At 39.9% G+C, this 23,411-nt stretch overlaps 1 protein-coding gene across 1 annotated transcript in view; it reads left to right on the top strand.

Annotated features, from left to right (window-relative positions):
• SPCS2 (signal peptidase complex subunit 2) overlaps positions 1-22,224 on the top strand; it is a 22,780-nt gene extending 556 nt beyond the window's left edge. Inside the window, exons 2-5 of the mRNA XM_069070851.1 lie at positions 13,911-13,994; positions 16,097-16,256; positions 17,193-17,328; positions 21,136-22,224. Of these exons, the coding sequence (XP_068926952.1) occupies positions 13,911-13,994; positions 16,097-16,256; positions 17,193-17,328; positions 21,136-21,322 (567 nt within the window). The 3' untranslated portion in view covers positions 21,323-22,224. The remainder of the gene's footprint in view (positions 1-13,910; positions 13,995-16,096; positions 16,257-17,192; positions 17,329-21,135) is intronic.
• The last annotated feature ends 1,187 nt before the right edge of the window (positions 22,225-23,411 follow it).

Genomic DNA, 23,411 nt, shown 5'->3' on the forward strand with positions numbered 1-23,411 from the left:
TCTTATCTTCCTCCCCATCCAGACTCTTCCCAGCTCCTCTCTTCCTCACCTATCCTGTCTACTCTTTCTGCTTCTGCTTTTTCGTCCCCACACCCCATCTCCTCCTACCCCTTCTTCCTTTTTTCCTCCATACCCTGTTTTCCCCTACATCATCTTCTCTGCTTCCTCCCTTCCACTCCTGCCCCATCTCCTCCTGTCTCTCCCTCTTAACCCATTTTCTTCCCCAGCTGTCTTTAGTCCTCTCCATCTCACTTGCTCTTCTTGGCCCTTCCCTTTCTCTTCTCCCCCAGCCGCCTCCTCTTCCCCTCCCCATGCTATCTTTACATTCCCCTTCACATCCTCACTCATCTTCTTCCTCATTCATTTCTCTACTGTTCCCCTTTCATGGTTCTTTTTTCTTCACTTGAGTCCATCCAGTCCTTTGTGAAGCTATAACATGTTTTTGTGCTCAGAATGCTTCCTTGAAACCTTCCTTCTGGTGGGGGGATTGACCCAGAACTTGTCTAGTGACTTCTGAGTTTAGGCCATTTCAATATTTTTGCTCATCAAGACTGCTTTTGCAGTCTGTGTGATGATCTGGAATGAAATTCATAAGAGTAAGTTACAGGAGTGGACCCTTGTGTTTAGCCAGTGACTTAGGGGCTCTCTGAAGGAAAAAAGAAAACAGCCTTTAGCAAAGAGACTGTTACACAGTGACTGCTCCCCAACAGATGTCCTGTCTTTCAGTCAGACTGGTTTCCTCATTATTGCTCATTAGTCATTTATTAAGCACCTTAGGCACTAGAGATATAAAGACAAAAAGATAGAGGCTTTGCCCTCCAGGAACCCACATTCTACAAAGGGAAACAAACATGTATGTGTGTAAGTATGTACAAAATAAATACAAGGCACTTTGTGTAGGGGAATGTACTGGCAGCTTGAGGGGTGGGAGATGGTCATTAAAGGCTTCAGATCATAGCTGAAACTTGAAGGAAATAAGAGATCCAAAGAGGTAAGGAAGGGGAGTGCATTATAGGTCTAAAGGACAGCCGCAGCAAAGTCACAGGGATGAGTGACAGTGTTACACATGAGGAAGAGTAAGAAGGCAAGTATGATAGGACCAGAGAATGTGTGAATGGAACAGTGGGCAACATATTTGGTAAGGTGAATTGGGTCAGATTATGAAGGACTTTGGAGACCAAACAGGAATTTATTTTTGATTCTAGAAATCATAGGGAGCTATTGACATTTAAATAGGGGAGTGCCATGGTCATATCTCTGCTCTAGGAAAAATCACTTTAGCAGCTGTGTGGAGTATAGAGTGGAATGGGGAAAAGCCTGAATCAAGGAGATGAGTTAGGCTAGAAGTTAGGTGCAGGGCAGACAGGAGGTGATCAAGTGGTGGCAGTGGGTAGAAAGAAGAGAACAGATGTGAGAGAGGTTGTGGAGATAGAAATAGGAAGATTTGGAAACTGGATATGTGGGGTGAAGGAAAGAGAGGAGTTGAAGATTGTAATGTAACCCTGTGTGACTGGAATTCTGTTGGTGCCCTCCATAGGAATATCTAGAAGCTCCACAGTGGTGTGAATGAAGAGAATAAGAATGCATTCTCTTTTGGACTTGCAGATTTTGAAATTCTAACGGGCTATGATGTCCAGTAGGCACTTGATGGTATAGGACTGAAGCTCAGAGAAACTAAGGCAGGATATATAGATTTGTGAGTCATCTACATAGAGATAATAATTGAACCAATCAAAGCTGATGAATTCACCAAGAAAGAGACTGTAGAGAGAGAACTTTGGGGGTACATAATAGTTAAAAAGTTAAGAGACTGAGGAGTGGTCATACAAGAGAAGAACTAGGAAAGAGCAGTGTCAAAAAGACAATATTCAGAATATATCTAATATTCATTTCCTACTGTTTAGGGGAAATAAAAATAGAGAACCTTCTGCATGCACGCACACATACATAAACATGACCAGAAAACCAGGAGAGTACAGGATTTATATTTCACATGTATATGTATATATACATACACACATGCATATATATGGTTAGAATATGTCTTCATGGAGATATTTAAAAAATAATAGGATGTTTAAGGCAGAATGTCCTTTAAGGAACAGCTCAAAGTGAGTTGGCCTGACTAAAGGTTTTCAAGTGGAATAACCACTTATTGGACATGTTGTTGATGGAATTGCCTTGGATGGGATTGGATTAGATGACCTCTGAGTTCCTTTTTTCATCTTTGTAATTCTGTGACTGAAGAGCCTGGGCTTTAGAATAAAAAAATTGTAGGTTTTTAGAGCTAATCCAGTCCAATCCTCTCTTTTTACAGATGAAGAAACTGAGGCTCAGGAAGATTAAGTGACTTAGTCATGGTTATATAAAGAATAAATAGAGGCGGGAATGGAACTTTGGCCTTAGGCTCCAAATGCAAATCATCTTTGTATGACCACAAGAATCGCTGGGTTCACTCACTTGGTGTTTGGCCATAGATGAATGACTTCCTGTCTTTAGGCTTCAGTTTATTTATCCAAAAAGAAATAAGGATGCTGGAGAAATTAGTCCCTAAAGGCAATCCAGCTCAACATTCTTTGGTTCTCTTCAGTGCCTGATGGTTGAGGGAAGGCTTCACAGAGTATCAGGGATTTGTGCTGCATCTTGGAGAAAGGATAAGACTTAGATGGTAGAAGGAGATTCCCAAGTAAGGTACGTGATGCGTCCAAAGAACATTGTATTGCCTACCATACGTTAAAGATAACTGATAAGAGTATTTCGACTTTATTAAGGACAGACTACTCCCTCCCTGTGACTTTCTCAGTCAGGTTTCCAGTCTTAGATGACCTTTTTTGCTGCTATCTCTCAAAGTTGGTGGTAGAGTTAAGTCTAGAATCACAAAAATCATATTTTTTTAGCACTGGAAAGGGACCTTAGAGATTATCAGGGCCTGACCCTTTATTTTACAGATCAGTAAACTGAGTTCAAGAAATTTGAAGTTATTGATTTTTTTTTGGAGGGGGGAATTCGGTGCACTTGGGGTTAAGTGACTTGCCTAAGGTCACATGGCTAGTAAGTGTTAATTGTCTGAAGTCAGATTTGAACTCAGGCCCTCCAGACTCCAGGGCCTGTGCTCTATTCACTGCACCACCTAGTAGCCCCAAAGTCATTGAATATTAAAGGAACTTCAGAGATGAGACAGCTAGGTTCTGCAGTAGATACAGTTCGGGGAGTCTATAAGACCTTTCTCAGACACCAGGAGGCAAATCCCTTAACCTCTCAGGTTCAGTTTCCTCATTTGTAAAATGTGGCTAATGATAGGACCTATTTCTCAGGGTTGTTGTGATGGCCAATGAAATACTATGTGTAAAGTGCTTTGCAAACCTTAAAGTATCATATAAGTGTTAGCTATGGTAATTTTTGAAGAATTAGCCGTGGAATAGTAGAGTGCTGGAATTGTAGTCAGGAGGACCTGGGTTCAGATTCTACCACCTGTAATGTAGCAAAACATTATCACATGAATTTTCATGTAGCTTAGCAAGACTCTTCAAGCAGTAAGTTAATATTTACAGTTTCCATGGATGCGCAGCAGACTTTGCTATTTCTCTTTTACATATGGAAAATAAGATTGGCTTATTCTTCTATAGAGACATATTAGCGCTAGGATTTAAAAAAATGCTATTTTCTCAAATATTTTATCATTCATTTTGTGATTATCCTTGTCTATAACCAACTTTCAAGATTAAAAACAAAACAAAACCCCAGCAATTCACCAATAGAACACTTAATTTGATATCTATAGCTTTATCCTTAGACTTTTTGTCAGCAATTTCTCTTAATTTTTATTTTCTTTTGTACGTCAAGTATTTAAAGTTTCCACTTATTTTTTCAAATTTACTTATTCTTTAGCAGTTAACCAAATTAAATGAGAATGCTGAATATTTCCTAAACTTAATGAAGACCTTAATTCCTTGTTCATTGCATTTGGGAGTTTTCACATGGAGAAAAAAAATTCAGCCATAACTCAACTTTATATATTGTCCATCTGCTACTTCTGCAGTAGTTTTGGATAGTAATATTTGGTGTATGTTGTCTGAATATCTATTACATGTGGAGGGAGAGATCATCAAGAAAATGTGTAACCATTAGGTGGTAAGCTTTGAAATCTATGCTTTCCTCTCAAGGTTCAATTATTATCTTTCATCCACTCCTTAATTCATTTCATTATCTGATTTAAATTACTCTCTGGTTTTCCAGTATACTGCTGGGCAGCCAGTGCACTATTTCATATAGGAGGCCATGGCTTCTTCATAAAGAATTTGGAAAATTTCACACTGTGGGCCTTTTGACTGAGTCCAAGTTTTATAGAACTAGTCCATTTATTAAGGAGATTTGTTCTATGAAGTTGGAATTCACTAGAGGACCTAGAGGGCCACATGTGGCCTTGAGGCTGCAGGTTCCCCCACCCTGGTTTTAGATATTGTCCTGTGGTTTCTTTACCACTTTCAAGTTTTGAATATAATATGGAATTATCTGTTTGAAGCACAAGAACAATATGAAACCATTGTTTGGGGAAGTCACAACCATGGTAATCGACAGTAACTCTACCTTCTTTCATTTTATTTTATAACTCATAAGCTATTCTTTCATCCAAAATGGACCATTCATATTCTTCATCCAAGCCATCATATAACTGTCCTTGTGCTAATTCACCCGCATTAATGTATGTACACCCCTGATATACTTGTTAGCAGGATGTTTGGCCCACCTCTGCCTGGGCTGCAGGCTCTCTGCCATCAGCAGCAGGCTGAAGGGGAGCGCTTAATAAACATGTAAGTGTGCATGTGCAAAGCTGGAGATATGAAAAGAGCCAAAGACCATCTCTGACCTCAAGGAGCTCACAGTCAACAAGCAAACACATGTTTATAAACAAGATATATACAGGATAAATAGGAAATAATGAAAAGAGGGAAGCCACTGGAATTAAGAGGGGTTGGCAACAGCTTCCTGAAGAAGGTAAGATTGTAGTTGGGACTTTAAGGAAGCCAGGGAAGGCTTTAGGCAGAGATAAGGAGGGAGAGCATTTCAAGCATCAGGGACAGCCAAAGGAAATGCTGTGGGCCTGGAGATGGAGTGTCTTGTGGCATAGCAAATGAGGCCAATATCACCGGTTTGAACCTGGGCTATCTCCAGTTGTCTTTATTTATATCAGGCCCAGGATCCAAGTGGCTCTGGAGGAGAAAATGAGGCTGGTGACCTTGCACAGCCCTCCCTTACTTCAGTCTAATTCACTTGCAAGTCATGGCATCATCTTCCTGATGGCATGGTCCTCTATGAGACAAACAGCACCTGGATTGAAGAGTATGTGACAGGGAGTAAGGTGTGAGAAAACTGGAAAGGTAGGAAAAGGCTAGGTTATGAAGGGCTTGACTATCACACAGGATTTTGTATTTGATCCTGGAGATGATAGGGAGCCATTGGAGTTTATTGAGTTACCAGGTGAAAGACCTGTGCTTTAGTGACTGACTGGAAAGTAGTTTGGAGTGGGCAGACTCACCAGCAGGCTACTGAAACAGTCCAGGCATAATGAGGGCCATCACCAGAGTGGGGGTAGTGTTGGAGGTGATGGTGAAAAGGTGACAGGCCTTTACGATGGATTGGATATGGGCAGTGTATGTGAGGGAGAGATAATAAGGAGTTGAGGATGATACATATGTTTTGAGTCCAGACGATTGAGAAGATGGAGTTCCCTTCACAGTAATACAGAAGTTTGCAGATTGTGGAAAGATTTAGAGGGAAAGATAATGAGTTTTGTTTTAGACCAGGGTGGGGAACCTGTGACCTCAAGGCCACCAGTGGCCTTCTAGGTCCTTGGGTGTGGGCCTTTTGACTGAGTCCAAGTTTTATAGAACTAGTCCATTTATTAAGGAGATTTGTTCTATGAAGTTGGAATTCACTAGAGGACCTAGAGGGCCACATGTGGCCTTGAGGCTGCAGGTTCCCCCACCCTGGTTTTAGATATAATTGAATTTAATATAACTACTGGACATGCAGTTTGAAATATCTGAAGGCATTTGGAGATGTGAGATTATAGGTCAGCAGAGAGGTTGGGCCTGGATGGATAGATTTGAGAGATCATCAGCCTAGAGATGGTAATTAAATCCATGGCAGCTGTTGAGATCACCAAGTGAAGTAGGCATCAAGGGAGATAAGAGGGTTTAGGACTGAGCTCCTCAAGAGGTGAGTAGATAGATTTCAGAGGGTCCATGAACTTGGATGGAAAACAAATCACAGCTTTATTTTTTGCTAACTTGTGGTTTTCTTTGTAATTTTATGCATTTCAAAATATTAAGGGATCCATAGGTTTCACAGGACTGCCAAAAGGGACTGTAAAATACCAGAGGATCTCTTAAGGGTCTTTCCAGCTCTTACAGCTTATGTTATTGTAGCACAGTTTAGTCCTCCTGAAACTTCCTTGTAGTATAGAGGTAACTTTCTGTGACAGTCTTACCCAGCTTGGAAAGTTTTGAGTATTGGTCTGTTAGTGGACTTTGTGTCAAGTATCCGAGGTCCAGCCCAGCTGTGCAGAGGCTAATTGCCAGTGGGTTGGCTACTATATTGGATTTTTCTGACCACACCAATTTATGAAACTGGCCACTAGGGTGTGAAGGGGCCTTTGATGTGTCTGAGGAAACAGAACTCATTCTGATATCATAGATGTTTAAAGTATTTTTAGTTGATAGAGGATAGATATCACAAGGGATACAAATTTGCTTCCAGTTGTCTTTTTGCAGATGTGATTTTCTGTTGGGGGGGTGGGTTGTTGGGAATGTGCAGGTAGTGGGGATTTTACTCTTTGGAGGTATTTGAAAAATAGATAATTTAGGAAAAACCATTCTTGAAAGACCAGTTTTATGTTTTCTGTCAAGAAAAGTCTTTGAATGGAATTTGGATGACTTATAAATATAGATGGAATTGCCATTTTGAGTTGAGGTTGGACTAGATGACCTCAGATGAGGTCCTTGCTACTCAGAGATTCCATACTCCAGAGAATTGTCAGACCCTTGGATTCTAGGCTTAGTTTCATTGCTAATTCCCTGTGGGTTTTTGAGCAAGTTATTTTGTTTCACTGAGCCTCATTTTCCTCCTTCGAGTTATGGGCACTGGATTGCAGAATCTCTGAGTTGAAAATTACCTAATTGGTCATCCTGTCTAAACTACACTTGATCAAGGAGCTCTTCTCCAGCCTCCTTTGGTGGGTCATGTGGCCTCTGAGAGAGAAGCCTTCTGGTTTGGGGGAAATCTACATCACCTCCATGAACAGCCCATTTCACTTTTGAACAGCTAATTGTTAGGAACTTTTTCCTTATATTTAGTTGAAATCTGTCTCTAATTTCTACCCATTGCTTGTAGCTCTCCCTTCTGGGAATGAGCAGAACAAGTATAATTCCTCTTTCAAGTGATTTCACATACTTGAGGCTAATTGTCATTTGTCTCTTAGGCTTTCTCATTTCCTGGCTAAACATCTGTTCCTTCAATCAGTCTGGGCCCTAGTGACCTTCCCTAAAATATGGCAAAGTGTTAACTGAATAGAGTACTCCAAGCGGGAGTACTAACTAAAGCCACTAGGTGGTGCTGTGGTGCACAAAGCATTGGGTCTGCAGTCGGTGAGACCCAGAGTTCAAATTTGGCCTCAGACATGGCTATGGGACCCTAGGCAAGTTACTTCACCTCTCTCTGCCTTTGTTTCCTCATCTGTAAAATGGGAATAATAATAGCACCTCTCTCCCAGGGTTATTGTGAAGGTAAAATGAGATATTTGTCCGAGGCTTTGCAGATGTCAAAAGTGCTATGTAAATGCTGATTCTTATTATTCAACCTGTGATACCTCTGTGAACTCAAAGTAAGATCACAGCTTTTTTGACAGCCAAGTCACACTTCATTCATGGTTAGCCTGTAATCCATTAAAACTCCCATATCTTGGTCCCATGAACCTCTATTTAACTATCTCCACCCTCTAACCCCTTCACTTGAAGAGTTGAATTCCTAGTATATAACTTTACATATATTCATTAAGTTTAATTGTCTTATATTCATTTAATCTTTCTGGGTTATTGAGATCTTTTTGGATCGTGACTCCGTTTTACTGCAGGGTGGGCTGTTTCATTTGCTCATTTCATAGACATGCCTGTGTATCTTCCTTCAACTTTTACCTATGAACTGTAAAAGTATAGATTCAAACCTCTAGGGCTCACTACTGGAGATCCTCCTAAAAGTCAACCGTAATGACCTTTCCTTGGCCTTGTATTTCAAAGACTTTATCAAATGCTTTGCTGGAATCCACATTCTATGTCTGTAACTTTCCCTTGATCTATTTTACTACTTTGGTAACTTTGTCAGAGAAGAAATAGGGTATCCTAAATGATCTCTAAGGTCTCTTCTAAATCTAATGTGTTTTCAGTGCCACAGTTACTTGACTTTGTCTCCCACGCTGTTCTAGCACTTCATTCTCATCCTGCTGTTCATCCCAATGCTGCATTTTCCAGCGATTTACTGTTATTAAACATCATGGCATTTTTAGTATTTAAGCAGACCAACTGGAGAAGTATAATTGCTGAAAGGAATCAGTATAGTGTTATATATTTATATATATTTGAAAGCAGACTTCACCAGTTAAAAGACTTAGCAAGTGAGTACTAAGTGTAAGACATTGTGCTAACCTTGAGGCACTTAAAGACAAAAATATGTTGCTCCCAACAAGGGTCTTTTTAGTAGAACAGCTTCTGTTCTACTGTGGAGAGAGAGCGAGACAACATGAAAAATGGGTAAGGATATATAAGGTAGATCAAGGGAGGAGAGAGCAGTGAGGGCAAGGGAATCAGGAAGGATCTCAGATAGGAGATGGCATCTGAGCTGAGCCTTGAACGATTCTCAGAAGCAAGGTTAGGAGTGACTACATCCCAGTCTGGGAGAAGGCACAGGGATAGGATGTGGACTGTAAAGTCTGGGGAATGCATTGACTGAAACCTAGAGTAACTTGGCCAGGCTATGTGACCATAGCCAGCTAGAAGGGAAGTAATATCAGGTAAGTCAGGAAAAGGAGGTAGAGCTAGACTGTGAAGGCTTGCAGTGCCACGTTAAAGGGTTTGCATTTTATCCTAGAAGCATTATGGAGCCACTGAAGATTGTGGAAGAGGAGAATGACCTGATCACACCTGTCCTTTAAGGTTGTTTTGGAAAAGGGGATGTCGGAGAGGGGAGAGGTCATAACCTAGCTCTGGGACTGAATTATGTCGGTGCCTTGGAGAGTAGAGAGATGGGAAGAACTGCCAGAGAAGTGGACATAGAATCAGCAAATCTTAGATATGAGGGACAGAGGAGAGAGAATACTCAGGAATGACTGTGAGCTGGCTAACCGGACTGACTGGAAGGAGGCCAGTGCTCCCGACAGGATGAGGGCAGTTTGGAGGAGGGACAGTTGGGCTGTGGGTGGCAGAGGACCGGCTTCATTTGGGAACTAAGGGGCACTTAGTTAAAGATGTAGTGCTTGATGATGCCGGAGGGAGATTGAGCCTAGAGATAACACACACATACATAGATACATATATACACACACATACACAATATATGTGTATATGTATATAGATTCAGGAGTCATCTGTACAGAGATGATACTAGAAACCAAGGGACCTGATGAGCCTACCAAAATAAAGAGTATAGAGAGACAAGGGGGCCCTGGATAGAGGTATGAGAAAGCCTCACACTTCTGTTGTGGCACAAAAAAGACTGAGAAGGAATGAGCAGATACATAGGAGAATCAGGCTGCAGTGACAGTCCTCCTTGTCACAGAAGCCAAAAGAGAAGAGACCAAAATGGACAGCAGGGCCACAGGCTGAAGATAGGTCAAATACGTCAAGAATTAAGACCAGTGGGCTTAGCAGTTAAGATCATTGAAAATCTTGGAGAGACCAATTTTAGTAGAATGGTGTTGGAAACAGGTGGGATGGCAGGAAGTAGAAGCAGTGAACAGAAGACTTTTTTTTTCTAGGAATTTGGCTATGAACAGTGTCTTGGCCTCACCATTGTGGTGGAATGTAGAGAGTAGACAGTAGCTCTTGGGTCAGAAAACTTACCTTATATGACCATAGGCTAGTCATGTTACCTCTTTGAACTTCACTTTTCTCAGCTGTAAAATGGGGGTAATAGTACTTGTGCTTTCTATCTCTGGGTTGTTGGAAGGAAAAGTTATAAGATTCCAAAAAAGGGAGCTCTTAATATTATTATAGTCAGACTCTTTTCTTCACTGTCCTTTCAGGGACCAAGCAGAACAAATTGCATGCCTCTTCTAAATGACAGTTCCTTTAAATACTTGAAGACAGTTCCATCTTTACTTCTCTAGGCTAAAAGTTCCAGTTCAGAAACTTTATAAATTAATTTGGCTTTTGACTCCAAATTAGCATCTGTTCAAAGCATTGTTTCCCAAACTCATTGGTTATATAACACTCTGGGGCATGAAATATATTGATAGGTCTCATAAAGGTAGGTATAGAATTCCCTGCTGGATGAAGGATGGCCAGGAATATTTTGTAACATAATGGAGGAAATTACATCTGTTTTCATAATGAAAAAGTACTACATGTAATCAATATATTTTTATCTTATACAATTTCATATTTGATTTTCAAGAGGGAATATGTCACTAGCATAGACATATTTCTCATTTAGAACATCACTGATTACGATTTGGAAATACTGGATTGTAGAAAACAAGATGATGTCTTTGAAAGGTGATACCTAAAGGATTTTTGAATTTTGATTGGGTAGTATAGAAATCAGTGCACATAACTTTAAAAAAGGCTGAAATGCTTATTGAAGTACTTATATGGAGTCAATTTACTGGTTGTATGGCCTGGACAACTTCCCTGACTGATGTCAATTTTAATTTTCTTTATCTACAAAGTGGGGATAATAAAAGTACCTACTTTATAGTGCATTTATGAGTGTCAGAAGAGATAATATATGTTAAAATGCTTTTTAAACTTTAAAAATGCATTGTAAATGTTAGCTGTTGTTATTGACCATTTTATTAATACATATCAGGAGGGAAGTGACAATTATAGTCAAGAAGACCTGAGTTCAAATCCAACCTCTGACACATACTAGCTGTATGACCCTGGGCAAGCCTCTTAATCTCTGTTTGCTTTAATCTGCTGGAGGAGGACATGGCAGATCACTCCATTATTTTCTTTTCCAAGAAAACTCTATGGACACTATAGTCCATGAGGTCAGGAAGCTTTGGATACAACTGAACAACAAGAAGGTTATTTAAAAATTTTTTTCAAAGGCAGTTAATTTTAAGAAATAAAGCAACTCCATGGGAGTAAGAAAAAAAAAAGAGGAGAGAAGTAGCATAAATAAGATACTATATTTATATATAGTGATGACCTGGTATTATTTATCTATTCAGACTTTGACCAGCTACTTTATGTACAATCAAAATCATCGTTTTAGCGCCGGCCCTGGAGTCTGGAAGACCCGGGATCGGTTCCGGCCTCAAATACTTAACACCCACACACACAAAAAAAACTGACCATGTAACCTTGGGCAAGTTACTTAACCCCAATTGCTTTAAGAAAAAAAAAATCATTGTATTATCCCTCAGTTCTCTTTTACTTTTATAATTTATAAGCATATTATGCTTCCTTTTACCTATTTCATATTCTAGACAAAGTAGCCTGCTAGCTGTTCCTCATTCCTGAAAATCCCTCCATACTAACTCCCGTCTGAGAAAGCTTTTCATGGCACAGCACACCTGCCATCTCCATGAAGCTTTTCTTGGTGCTCCCAATTGCTAGGTTTTCTCCTTCTTCAGATTACTTTGATTTATATAGATTTGGTCACATGCTTTATCCTTCTAGTGAAATTGTAAACTCCTTGAAGACAGAGACTGTTTCATTTTTGTATTTATATCCCAGCATCTAGCAGATAAGGAAAACTGATCTAATAGAATTATCTAGAAATAAAATGGTTTGCCTCAGGAGATCCTGGGTTTCCTATCTTTGAAAGGCTTTCATCAGTTATTAGGCATGTTTGTAGCTGGTATTCTACTTCTGAAGTAGAATGTGGGTGGGTGAGGGGAGCATGGCTAATGTGGGAATTTTAACTGTTTATATTTGTAATGGCTCATGTTTTTCTTGCTTTCCAGTGTTTGAATCTCTTAAAATATTGAGATTCTGTGATTTTATTTCTTGCTCTTACACAGGATGCAATCTTGTCTCTGAATCTCAATTTCTTCTTCTATAAAATGAAGATAATAAACTTTGCATTCTACCTCCTGGAAATGTTAGGAAAATTCTTTGGTAACCTTAAGGCTTAATTAAAATGTGAGAAATTGTTATTTGAAATACTCTTTTATCCAAGTACTTAGATAAAAGTGCCCTTTTATCTAAGCTCCAAATAATCAAGAAACTAAATGCTTACACATTTTTTCTCCTACTCCCACTCCTGTCTCCTCCCAACACCAAGCCAAATAACATATCCCAAGACTCAGTTAATTTTGTATTAACTGCTTATTTTATTTATCTGTGCCATGATATTCTTCATTATTTACCTAACATTTAGTGCTTGTTGGTAAAAATAGTTAAGACAGTGGCACAAATAATTACAGTACAGATAGCATGTAAATATTGAAGAATGCAGGGGAAAAGATGCTTAGGTGTGTAAATTGTTATAGTTGGAAGGGACCTTAGCATCATCTTGTTAGATTCCCTTATTTTATGAATAAGGAACCTCAGGTCCCAGAGAAAGGAAATGACCTGTCCAGGTGCACATTGGTAGTAAGAGGCAGAACCAGGATGTGAACCCAGCTCTTTCTTCTGTGAATTCATATGAAGGAGTGATATCTTCTGGTCAGGGAGGATTCCTACATGAAAGAGATGGTATTGGAGATAAACTGTCAGTGAGTAGCAATGAGGGATGGGTTTAGGGAATAAAGACATAAAGCATATGTTCAGGTAATGATGGATATCCTGGTTGGGTAGGATTGTTACTCAGAGAGTGGCTTCCTATCCTCCAAAAGACAGCATACAAAATGATCCATTTAGAACTGATCCACAACCCATATGTACCAGTGTATGTTTAGCAGCTCTTTTTTGTGGTGGCAAAGAGTTGGAAACTAGAGGGAAAGGAAGTACCCATTAATTGGACACTGGTTGAACAAGTCGTGGTGTATGAATGAGATTGACTACATATGTAGAATGAAGTGTGCAGTAACAGGAGAATTATTTATACAGTAACTACAATATTGTGAAGACAACTTTGGAATACTTAGGAACTCTGATTAACACAGTGACCAACTATAATTCCAGAAGACTCATGATAAAAAAAAATGCTATTCACCTCCTTATTGAGAACTGAGGGATTTAAAGTACAGATTGAAGCATGGGGGTGGAGGGGTGGAATACATGACTAGTGTGGGGATTTGTTTTGCTTAACTATACATATTTGTAATGGGTTTTGGTTTTTTTTGCTTTCTCAATGGGAGGGAGAGATGAGAGGGAGAGAATTCTCAACTGAAAATAAAATAATACTGAATTTTTTAAAAATAAAATTGGTCCATGTTGTATCACAGTATAGTGTTTGTGTGTTGCAGGAAATAACAAGTAAGCCTTGGAGAGCATTCAAAGTCTTGATTCCCTCTACAAGAAGGAAGAGGAGATAGTGATTTTTCTGTTGGAAAATTTTCTGTTTTTTTACTTCATTTTTAACTGCTACATTCCCTAGAACTTCAGATAGCATCAGTAGGCAAAGAGTAAACAAACATTATGTATATTTGTGGGTTTTCTAAATTGGACCTCATAGCATTTGGAGACATTTTAATTTCAGTTGGATATTGAGTCCTTTGATGTGAAACTTTTCAATTTGTGTTACAGTGGAAGATTGATGATAAACCTGTAAAAATTGACAAGTGGGATGGATCTGCAGTGAAAAATTCTTTGGATGATTCTGCCAAAAAGGTACTTGCTTCTTTGTAACATCGTTGTAGCTTCCCTTTTAAAATTAACAGCCTTCAAAATACCTACCTGCAGACAACCAGCAATCCATCTTCAGTGTGTCTTTTTTTTGTGTGTGTCTGGACTCAGATGACCAATGTTTTTGAAAGGTTGAAACTGGACTAGAAAGGATCTTGGTGATTTGTCTTCACATAGTGGAGCTGCCAAACTGTTCTAAAAATGTTCCTCTCCCATGGTTGCCATTCTAGTTCAGGGCTTTGTAACTTTACCTGTACTTTTGAAATAATCCAGCTAGTCTATCTGCCTCCAGTTTTTCCTCCTCTTTAATACATCCTTGACATAGAGATGCCAAAATAATCTTTGTAATACAACTTGTTTTTTTAATGATATATTTTGATAACTATATTTTAATATTTGGTTTCCTTTATAAATCTATGTATTTTATGCATTTAAAAACATGATTCTTAGTAGTCCATTGGCTTCACCAGACTGCCAGAAGGGTCTGGTGATACGAAAAAAGATTACAAATAAGCTTTTTTAGATTGGTATTTTGTTATTCTCTGGCTATAGTCTTTCTTTCTAGAATTATTTTACACTACCTCGTTTTTCATGGTGAAATTTAAAAAATAAGTTTATTTAATTTTAGTTTTCGACATTAACTTCCATCATATTTTGAGTTCCACATTTTTTCCCCATCTCCCCTCGCCACACTCCAAGACAGCATTTGATAGAGGCTCTACATATACATTCATATTAAACCTATTTTCACATTAGTTTATACTGTAAAGAAAAATTAGAACCAATGGGAGAAACCACAAGAAAGAAACAAAAAAAAAGAGAGAGAGCAAATAATATGCTTCGATCTGCATTCAGACTCCATAGTTCTTTCTCTGGATGTGGATAGAACTTTCCATCATGAGTCTTTTGGAGATGTCTTAGATCCCCTTACGTGGTTAAGAAGACATAAGTCTATCAAAATTAGTCATCACACAGTGTAGCCGTTGTTGTGTACAATATTCTCCTGGTTCTGCTCATTTCACTCGGCATCAGCTCATATAAGTTTTGCCAGGTTTTTCTGAAATCTACCTGCTCCTCATTTTTTATAGCACAATAGTATCCCATTACATTCATATACCACAATTTGTTCAGCCATTCCCCATCTGATGGGCATCCCCTCAATTTCCAATTCTTTGCCACCACAAAAAGAGTACACTATCCCCTTTTCGTACTTGTTATGTTCCAGCCAGGAATAAGTAAGTTGTTCCCATTTTTAATTTTGCTTCCTTCTTTTTCTGTACATTCATGAAGGCTGTCCCATGTACCTAAGAGATAATGCCCCTTCTATTGAAATTCTTTTCTTTCAAGGTCCCAACTCAGATGTTTTCACTTCCCCCGGGTAACCCATAACTAAAAATTGTCTTTCCCCAAAATTTTCCTAGAGCATTTTGCTTCTTCACATTCTATCTTGTATCATACATATTTGTGTACATGTCCTGTCCTTCTATTAGATTGTAATCTCTCTCTAGGGCAAGGATTATATTGTTTTTCATGTTTCCAGTCCCATCACCAAGGCATGTAGAATTGAAATCAGATTGCTTTGGATTAGCAGCAGAATGTGTGGACTTTCTCTGAAGTTCTTAAGTAATAAACACTCAAGTTGCCATGGTTTAGAGAAGGGGGTGGCAAATTATGTCCTAGGCCACTGTCTGCTTTCATGAGGTCCTTGAGCTAAGAATGGTTCTTACATTTTAAAATATGATAAAATTTTATTTTAAAATGTGAAAACTATTTATAGCTCCAGGGCCTTGCAGAAGCAGGAAGTAGGTGTATTTGGCCCCATGGCCTGTAGTTTGCCAGCCTTTCTTGTAGAGTTTAATAATTCTGAAACAACTTGAATTAGGTCACTTTGGGAAGTCCTTGTCTTCATGATTTGATGATTCAGATTACTTCAAATGATCTATTATTTCAACATTGTACATCGTTTTCCCCACTATGGTGTTGATTCTGTAATAAAAAAGCATTTTACTTAAACACACACACAAGAAGAAGAAATATCCTTGTTGACCAGATTCCTCAGTTTATTTTTGTGTTTGTTTTCTCATCAGGTGCTTCTAGAAAAGTACAAGTATGTGGAGAATTTTGGTTTGATTGATGGCCGCCTCATTATCTGTACAATCTCCTGTTTCTTTGCCATTGTGGCTTTGGTCTGGGACTACCTGCACCCCTTTCCAGCATCCAAGCCAGTCCTTGCCTTATGTGTCATATCATATCCTTCTAATCTCTTGCCTTTTTTACTCTTCAACTGTGTTGATTGATCTACTTTACCTGGGAGGAGGGGGTCTGAATAACAGTTAAGCTGGAGAGAAGGAACAGGATAGAAAGCTAAAGGAAATCAGATTGAATAAGAAGCAATTTACTTTTGGACTGATGAGATCTGAGTTCCAGTCCTGATTCTGTCACTAAGCAGTGAGACCTGTTGACTCATCTGTAAAATGGAGGTAATAGTTCTGGCACTATTTACTTCATAGGCTTGTTGTGAGGAACATCTTTAAGATTTATGAAGTGCTTAGAAATTTGTACTTTGTCTCCAGAAATCTGGTTTCATGCCAGATTAAAGTGGGTAATCTTAGGAAGGAGCCATAGCCATAAATTCACCTTTGACAGATCAGCATCATAGGATCAAGGATTCCAAGCTGGAAAGGACTGTAGAAATCATTGAGTCCAACAACCCCTTCCATTTTGCTGGAAGGAATGTGACTTCGCCAAGGTCACCTGACTAGTAATTGGCAGTGCCAAAATGCAAGCCTCTGTCTTTTGGTTCCAAATCTAGGGCTCTTTCTCTGATACAGATCTCTTAGCCAGTTCTTCTGTGACCTGGCTTCTAGTCCACCTCTTGCAAACACCTGCCACCTGTCTGTCCCTCTGCATGCTACCCCTTTTTGTAATCGAAGAAACCAATGACGTAAGGGTTTCAGAGCAAGGAAACACAAACTGTTAGAGCGCTGCTGTAGAATCGTAGAGAGTTGTTAGGGATCATTGAGTCCAGTCTCATCTGACAGATTTGGAAATCGCCCAGAGATACTGGTTGACTTGTTTGCCGTCACAGCCATCTTGGCAGACGGAAAGTTTCAGGGGCCTTTTTAATTCCCGTGTCTTTGTTTTGCCTTGGCATAGCCTTCTCTTTCCTTAACATGCCCTGAACCTATTTCATCATGATGGGGATCCTGACCATCTATACTTCATATAAGGAGAAAAGCATTTTCCTCGTAGCGCATAGAAAAGACCCATCTGGAATGGACCCTGACGATGTCTGGCAGCTCTCTTCCAGTCTTAAACGGTATGCTCACTTTATCATTCTTTTTTTTTGGGGGGGGGGGAAGGCAGGGCAGTTGGGGTTAAGTGACTTACCCAAGGTCACACAGTAAGTGTGTCAAGTGTCTGATACTGGATTTCAACTCAGATTTCCCTAACTCCAGGGCTGGTGCTCTATTCACGTGCCACCTAGCTGTCCCTTATGATTCTCTGTATGATAAAGAAGTGGGTTTTCCTTCAGCCATTTTTACTACCAACCATTCTCTCTCTCTCTCTCTCTCTCTCTCTCGCTCTCACACATACACAAACACACACACACACTCTCTAGTTCTCTCTTTCTACCTCTCCCCCCTTCTCTCTCTATCCATTCCTTCCTTTTCTCTCCTCCCTCCCCCCTTCCTTTCTTTCAAACTCACATTTATATACCCCTTTAAAGTTTGTAAAAAAAAAAAAATTCCTCACAAGAAACCTGCGAATTCAGTGGTACAAATTTTGTGAAAAATTTGTGAAAAACTGAGACTCAGATTCTCTCCACTGGCAGCAAAGTGGTGCAGTGAGAGAGTGTGGGGCCTGGAGTTTGGAAGACCTGAGTTCAGATCCAGCCTCAGTTATTTAACTAGCTGTATGACGCTGGGCAAGTCACTTAACCTCTGTTTTCCCATTTCCTCATCTGTAAAATGGAGATAATAATAGCACCAACCTTCCAGGGTTGTTGAAGATCAGATCAGGTAATATTTGTAAAATGCTTAGCAGAGTGCCAGGCACATAAGAGTCACTTAAATGCTTGTTTCCTTCGTCCTTTCTGAGAGGTTAAGTTTCACAGAGTAAGCATCTGAGGAGATATTTGAACTCTACTGACTAGCACCAATCCCACTGCATCATACTCTTTCCAGTAAGTGTTGGCTTTGAATGTTTGGGTACATACTGGGATTTCAAACTTTAACTTTCTTGGGATTAATACTCATGACAGAGGCATTGCTAGGTCAAAGGGCAGTAGACATTTTAGTCACTTTTCTTGCAGAATTCCAAATTGCTTTCCAGAATGGTTGAATACTTCATAGTTCCATTGACACGATAAAACCATACATTTCTTCCCACAGCTCCTCTAATATTGATTTTTTCTCATTTTTTTGTTCAGCAATACTAATTTGAATAAGAGGTAAAACTTCAGAATTGTTTTAATTTGCATTCCTCTTGGTATTAGTGATTTAGAGCATATTTTCTTTCCTGTAGTAGTTATAGTATTATTATACTACTACTATACAGGAGAAAGAGAAAAAACATAGAGTATTATAGTACTATTTCTTATAGTGTATATATATATGATTTTATAATATATAGTAGTATAGTAATTATAGCACATAATTTCTTTTTTGAAAAGTGTTCATATCTTTTGACTTCCATGCTATTCTTAGGTGTAACTTCCATTATATACTGTGTTTTCCTGTCCTACTTCTTTCCCCACTGGTAGACTGTAACTTCTTTGAGAGAAAAGTCTTTTTCCCCCCACATTTTTAATCCCTCCCCAGTACCTAGCATAGAATTCTGTGCGTAGCTCAATGTCTGTTGAATCAATACCAGCATCAGACATTTGTTGAATGGCTTCTACAGGTAGGGTTCTGTGCCAAGTACTGGGGACATAGAAGTATAAAATACAGTCTGGGTATTGATAAACTAGTTTGGGAACCAAGACATATTGACAGAAAGATAGCTCATAATACAAGGTGACTTTCCCAAATGCCATATGAATGATGGGTCAGACATAGCTAGATTATAGGATCAAAAATTAGAAAGGATTTTAGAAATCATCTTTTCTAATCCCATAAATTTATAGTTGAGAAAAGTGAGGCCTAGATATTAAAGACAGCGTGCCAGGCATTGTGTTAAGTACCGGGAATAAAAATACTCAAGAGACAGAGTTGCTTCCTTTAAGAATCGTACACACAGAGGAGTGAAGGCCAGGGAAGTTTTTTGGTTTTGGAATTCACAAGGATAGTGAGTGGAACCATAGCACAGTCCATTGAAAATCCCTTTTGTAGACACATTAGTGATAATGATAATGATGATAGTTATCTAGTATTTATATAGTGCCTGCTATTTATCAGGTACTGTGCTAAGGGCTTTACAAATATTACCCCATGTGATTTTCACAGCAGTCCTGGAAGGTAGGTGTTGTTGTTATCATCATTTTACAGTTCAGAAAGCTGAGGTGAACAGGTTAAGTGACTTGCCCAGGGTCACACAGCTAGTAGGTGTCTGAAACCCAGTTTAAACTTGTCTTCCTGACTCCAGGCCTACCACTCCATCCACTGTGTGCCACCTAGTGGCCAGCTCTGTTGGTTTAATGGTAATATCCATTGTTGGGGGAGGTGTGAGAGAGGTGGATGAGGAAATGTTGTTTGTCCTTTGAAGAGGACCAGTGACATGAAGGGACAATGTCTTGACTCCATACAAGGATTTAAGTGAAGCAGAGTTGGATAAAGTTGTCAGCCTCTCTTTTGAGTCATCGAAGTCCAGTGGCAGAACAGAAGTCAAGACAAGTAGCGATGGCCTGGGATGCAGTGCATGACCTTGGCATCTTCTGTGTTTGACCAAGCTCTTAAGTGCTCAGCTGCTTCAGCTGCCTCTATGGACATTGGAACAGATTGTTCTCACCCACCCATTCCACTGGGGAAAATCTTCACATGATTAGAGTAGATACCCCCCTAACTCACTGATGGCTTTGAGGCCTGCCATTTACTCTCAACCTGGCTTAGCCCATCTGCTGAGACTTTTTGCCAGGGTGTGGCTGCTGTTGCATGCTGCAGCAATCTTGGAGCCCCAGGTAAGAGTTGGGTGACAAGTAGACACCAACGGTGGATGAGCAGCCCTGAAAGGAGCTCAGCAAGTCTTCACACCAGGGGTGCTGGTCCTTCCTGAGCACCCCCATACACCACATGAGGAATGTAGTAACATGCTTATGGTCACATAGGTATTAGGTAGAAAAGCTAGGATTTGAACCCAGGTTTCACCTCTAAGTCTAGTGTTCTTCCAGCTACACCACACTGCCTGTTTTATTAGATATAGGAGTTTGGTGATATAAGGGACCTTCTAGGGTTGTTGTAAAGATCAAATGAGGTTAGTGGTAGGAGCCCCTACAGTGAAATCACTGATCTTTAAGGTTTGTTATATCCATCTAACTTCCATCTAATCCATCTATAAAGACCTTGATGACAGAGACCCTACAGTAAGAATAAAAAGAACATGAAGACAAGGGAGGGTTGCTTCTACTTTAGAGGGATCAGGGGAGACAGTGGATAATGCTAAATAAATAAAAGAAAAAAGGGGAATCAGTCAAAAATGTGAAAATATATGCCAGACCAAAAAGGAAGTTCAGAAAGGTTCACAGATACCCAGAGCAATTTTGTTATTTTCATGCTAATTTAATATATACTCTTTAAAAAATTTTTAATTGAAGTTCATGGTCATATACAATCCCCTTTCCTGTTTTTTGTTTATTGAAATGTCCATTTTGTTGACATTTAAGTTGATTCTAAAACAATGAAAAGAAAAATCACATGTGGAAGGGTGGTCCTGACTTTAGTTTACTGACCGTGTGGCCATAGAATGTCACTTAATTGTACTTCTTCATTAAATTCAGTAATTTAAGTGTTTCTCATGTGGTGTAGCCACTCCAGATAAAGAAGTGCTTTGTAAACTAAAAAAATCTACAAATATTAGTTGTGGTTCATTGTGATGTGCAAGACACCAGGTATTATCTGTAGTAGATGCCACTCACTAATGATGAATATTTACCAAACCTGAATTCTGTATGTTGTGTCCTGGTACGTAGATTTGATGACAAGTACACTCTGAAGCTGACCTTTATTAGTGGGAAAACCAAGCAGCAGAGAGAAGCAGAGTTCACTAAGTCCATCGCTAAGTTTTTTGACAACAGTGGGATGCTGGTCATGGAGGCCTACGAGCCTGAGATCTCCAAGCTCCACGACAGCCTTGCCACGGAGAGGAAAACAAAATAACCCTTCCAGGAGCAGCCTTTTTTCTGCTGGGATCATGCTGACCACACACACATACAAAACAACAAAAACAAAACGGAAACAAACACCCCACAAGCCAGAAACTAAAACAGATAGAGTAAAATAAAAAATGTTTAAAATGTCTCATGTTTTGTCATGAAATCCTAGTCCCTTCTGGATTAATAGGATTTTTTAAAGTGGAACCAGGAACTGAGGGCTAGTGTTGAGCAAGTGAGCTAATGGTCAGACAGTGCATATGGCTGCCTTGCTCTAACCTGTCATTGCGGTTGCTTTCTGACCTTTGGGATTGATTGGATTGAAAGACTCTTGACTTATCAAGGACTTTTGGAAGGAGTTTTTGCTTGAAGCTCTATAGACTTCCTCCTCTGTACCTGGCAGTGCTTATACCACGCAGCAGCTTCCTGCCACGCCTGCCCCTTTTAAATTTTTTAACCTGTCCCTGATAATGCTGACTGTTGTACCTGTCCATTATTATCATTTTTTATCCCAGACCCTGCCTCCTTCAGGGATTTAGGACAAAACCTTTGGGATACAACAGCTTTTAATCACAGACCTACTTTTGAGTTTTGTATTTATTTGACTGAATTGGGAGCGGGGGGGGGGGGGGGGGAGGTGACTTTAAAAAGTAATAATACATAATACCCATAACTTTAATTTGTTAACACAGACCAGGGGAAGGAGATGTCCTCCTTTTGGATATCAGGTTTTATGCTCTTGACCAATCAAATCATTCAATGGCATTTTTAGTTCGCTTTATGTCCTCCATGGCTTTCCCCCACCCCTACCCCCCAACTCTCTGGTTTCTTAATTTCTGTTCTGTGTCCCTTATTAACTGCCATTTTCTAAATGAATTTTTTTCAATAAAAGGAAAGAAGAGATGCAAACATGGTGTTGTGTCTTAATGGAAGATAAAGATCAGCTTGTGTCCATGTGGAGCTTTTGTTGAGTTGTCCACTGACAGGTGTGAGTTGAAGCTCCTAGGATTTAGATCAGACAGGGACTTGACCCTGGGTAGGGAGAGGAACCAGCACTAGGCCTTAGTCACCAACATCTGGATCCAGTTCCCTGCTTTGCCACTTTTCCTGGATGAAGGCCTTTCTGAGTTTGGGTTTTCTCATCTGCAAAGGAAAGGAGTTTGATTAGATTATTTCATATGCAGTGTTTGGGCTGGAAGAAATCTTTCAGGTCACCTCCAAGCCTGAGCTGCTACTTTAAAATGAGCAAATTGAACTAGATGATTTGAGGGCCTTTGCAGCCCTAACAGGTTTTGACAAGCTATTGGTTGAATGTGGGCATATGTTGTGTCCACCAGGAGCCATACAAATGTGCATACTACAGTCCTTATTCTCAGACCAGTGTAAGAGAAGAGGTAACATGTACATATAAGAATACAGATGTGAATGTGATGATCCACAAGAGTACAGAGGTAGGACTTCACATGAGAAGTCACCTCAATTTGGAGGAGATGGCATTTGAGTAGGCCTCAAGGGAATCAGGATTTCAGTAGGCATGGTATGTGCAGAAAACAGTGTAAGCAGAGGGCAGAGCCCTGGGCCTTGTCTGAGGACAGCAAGTAATCCTGTTAGGCCACCTGGCAGAGCATATGAATGGGAAGCTCAGGGAGAGGATGTAGGAAGGGTAAAGAGGGCTTTGAATGCCAGGCTTAGAATTTTGTTCTGTGGGCCACAGGGAGTCAATAAAGATTTTGGCAAGGGATGAGGGGGCAGTGAGAAGTGATGAGATTGGATACTTAAATCCCAACTATACACTAATAACAAGGATTGTGGCATGTTCTGAACCTGTGGGCTGACCTGAGCAGACCTGTAACTTAAAGTAGGTCTAGGAACTTTGCCCAGGGCAATAGCCTTCATGGGTTGCCTCTACCACACATCTGGCTTGCCTGGGGAGATGGGGCAACCGGCGACTTTGGCATGTGTCCTGTTAAGAAGTGGAGGGGGTCAGCAGAATTGGGGCAGGATGACCTAAGAACCCTGCTGAAGGTCATGCTTTGCTGGGGTTACCTCTGCCTCTCATGGGGGACCTTGTCTTTGTCATCAAGTTTTGCCCTGAC

This window comes from Petaurus breviceps, unplaced genomic scaffold (genome assembly GCF_028583685.1).
Source record: "Petaurus breviceps papuanus isolate PSGF00001 unplaced genomic scaffold, PetGlider_PUasm1.0 90823, whole genome shotgun sequence".
Lineage (NCBI taxonomy): Eukaryota > Metazoa > Chordata > Mammalia > Diprotodontia > Petauridae > Petaurus > Petaurus breviceps.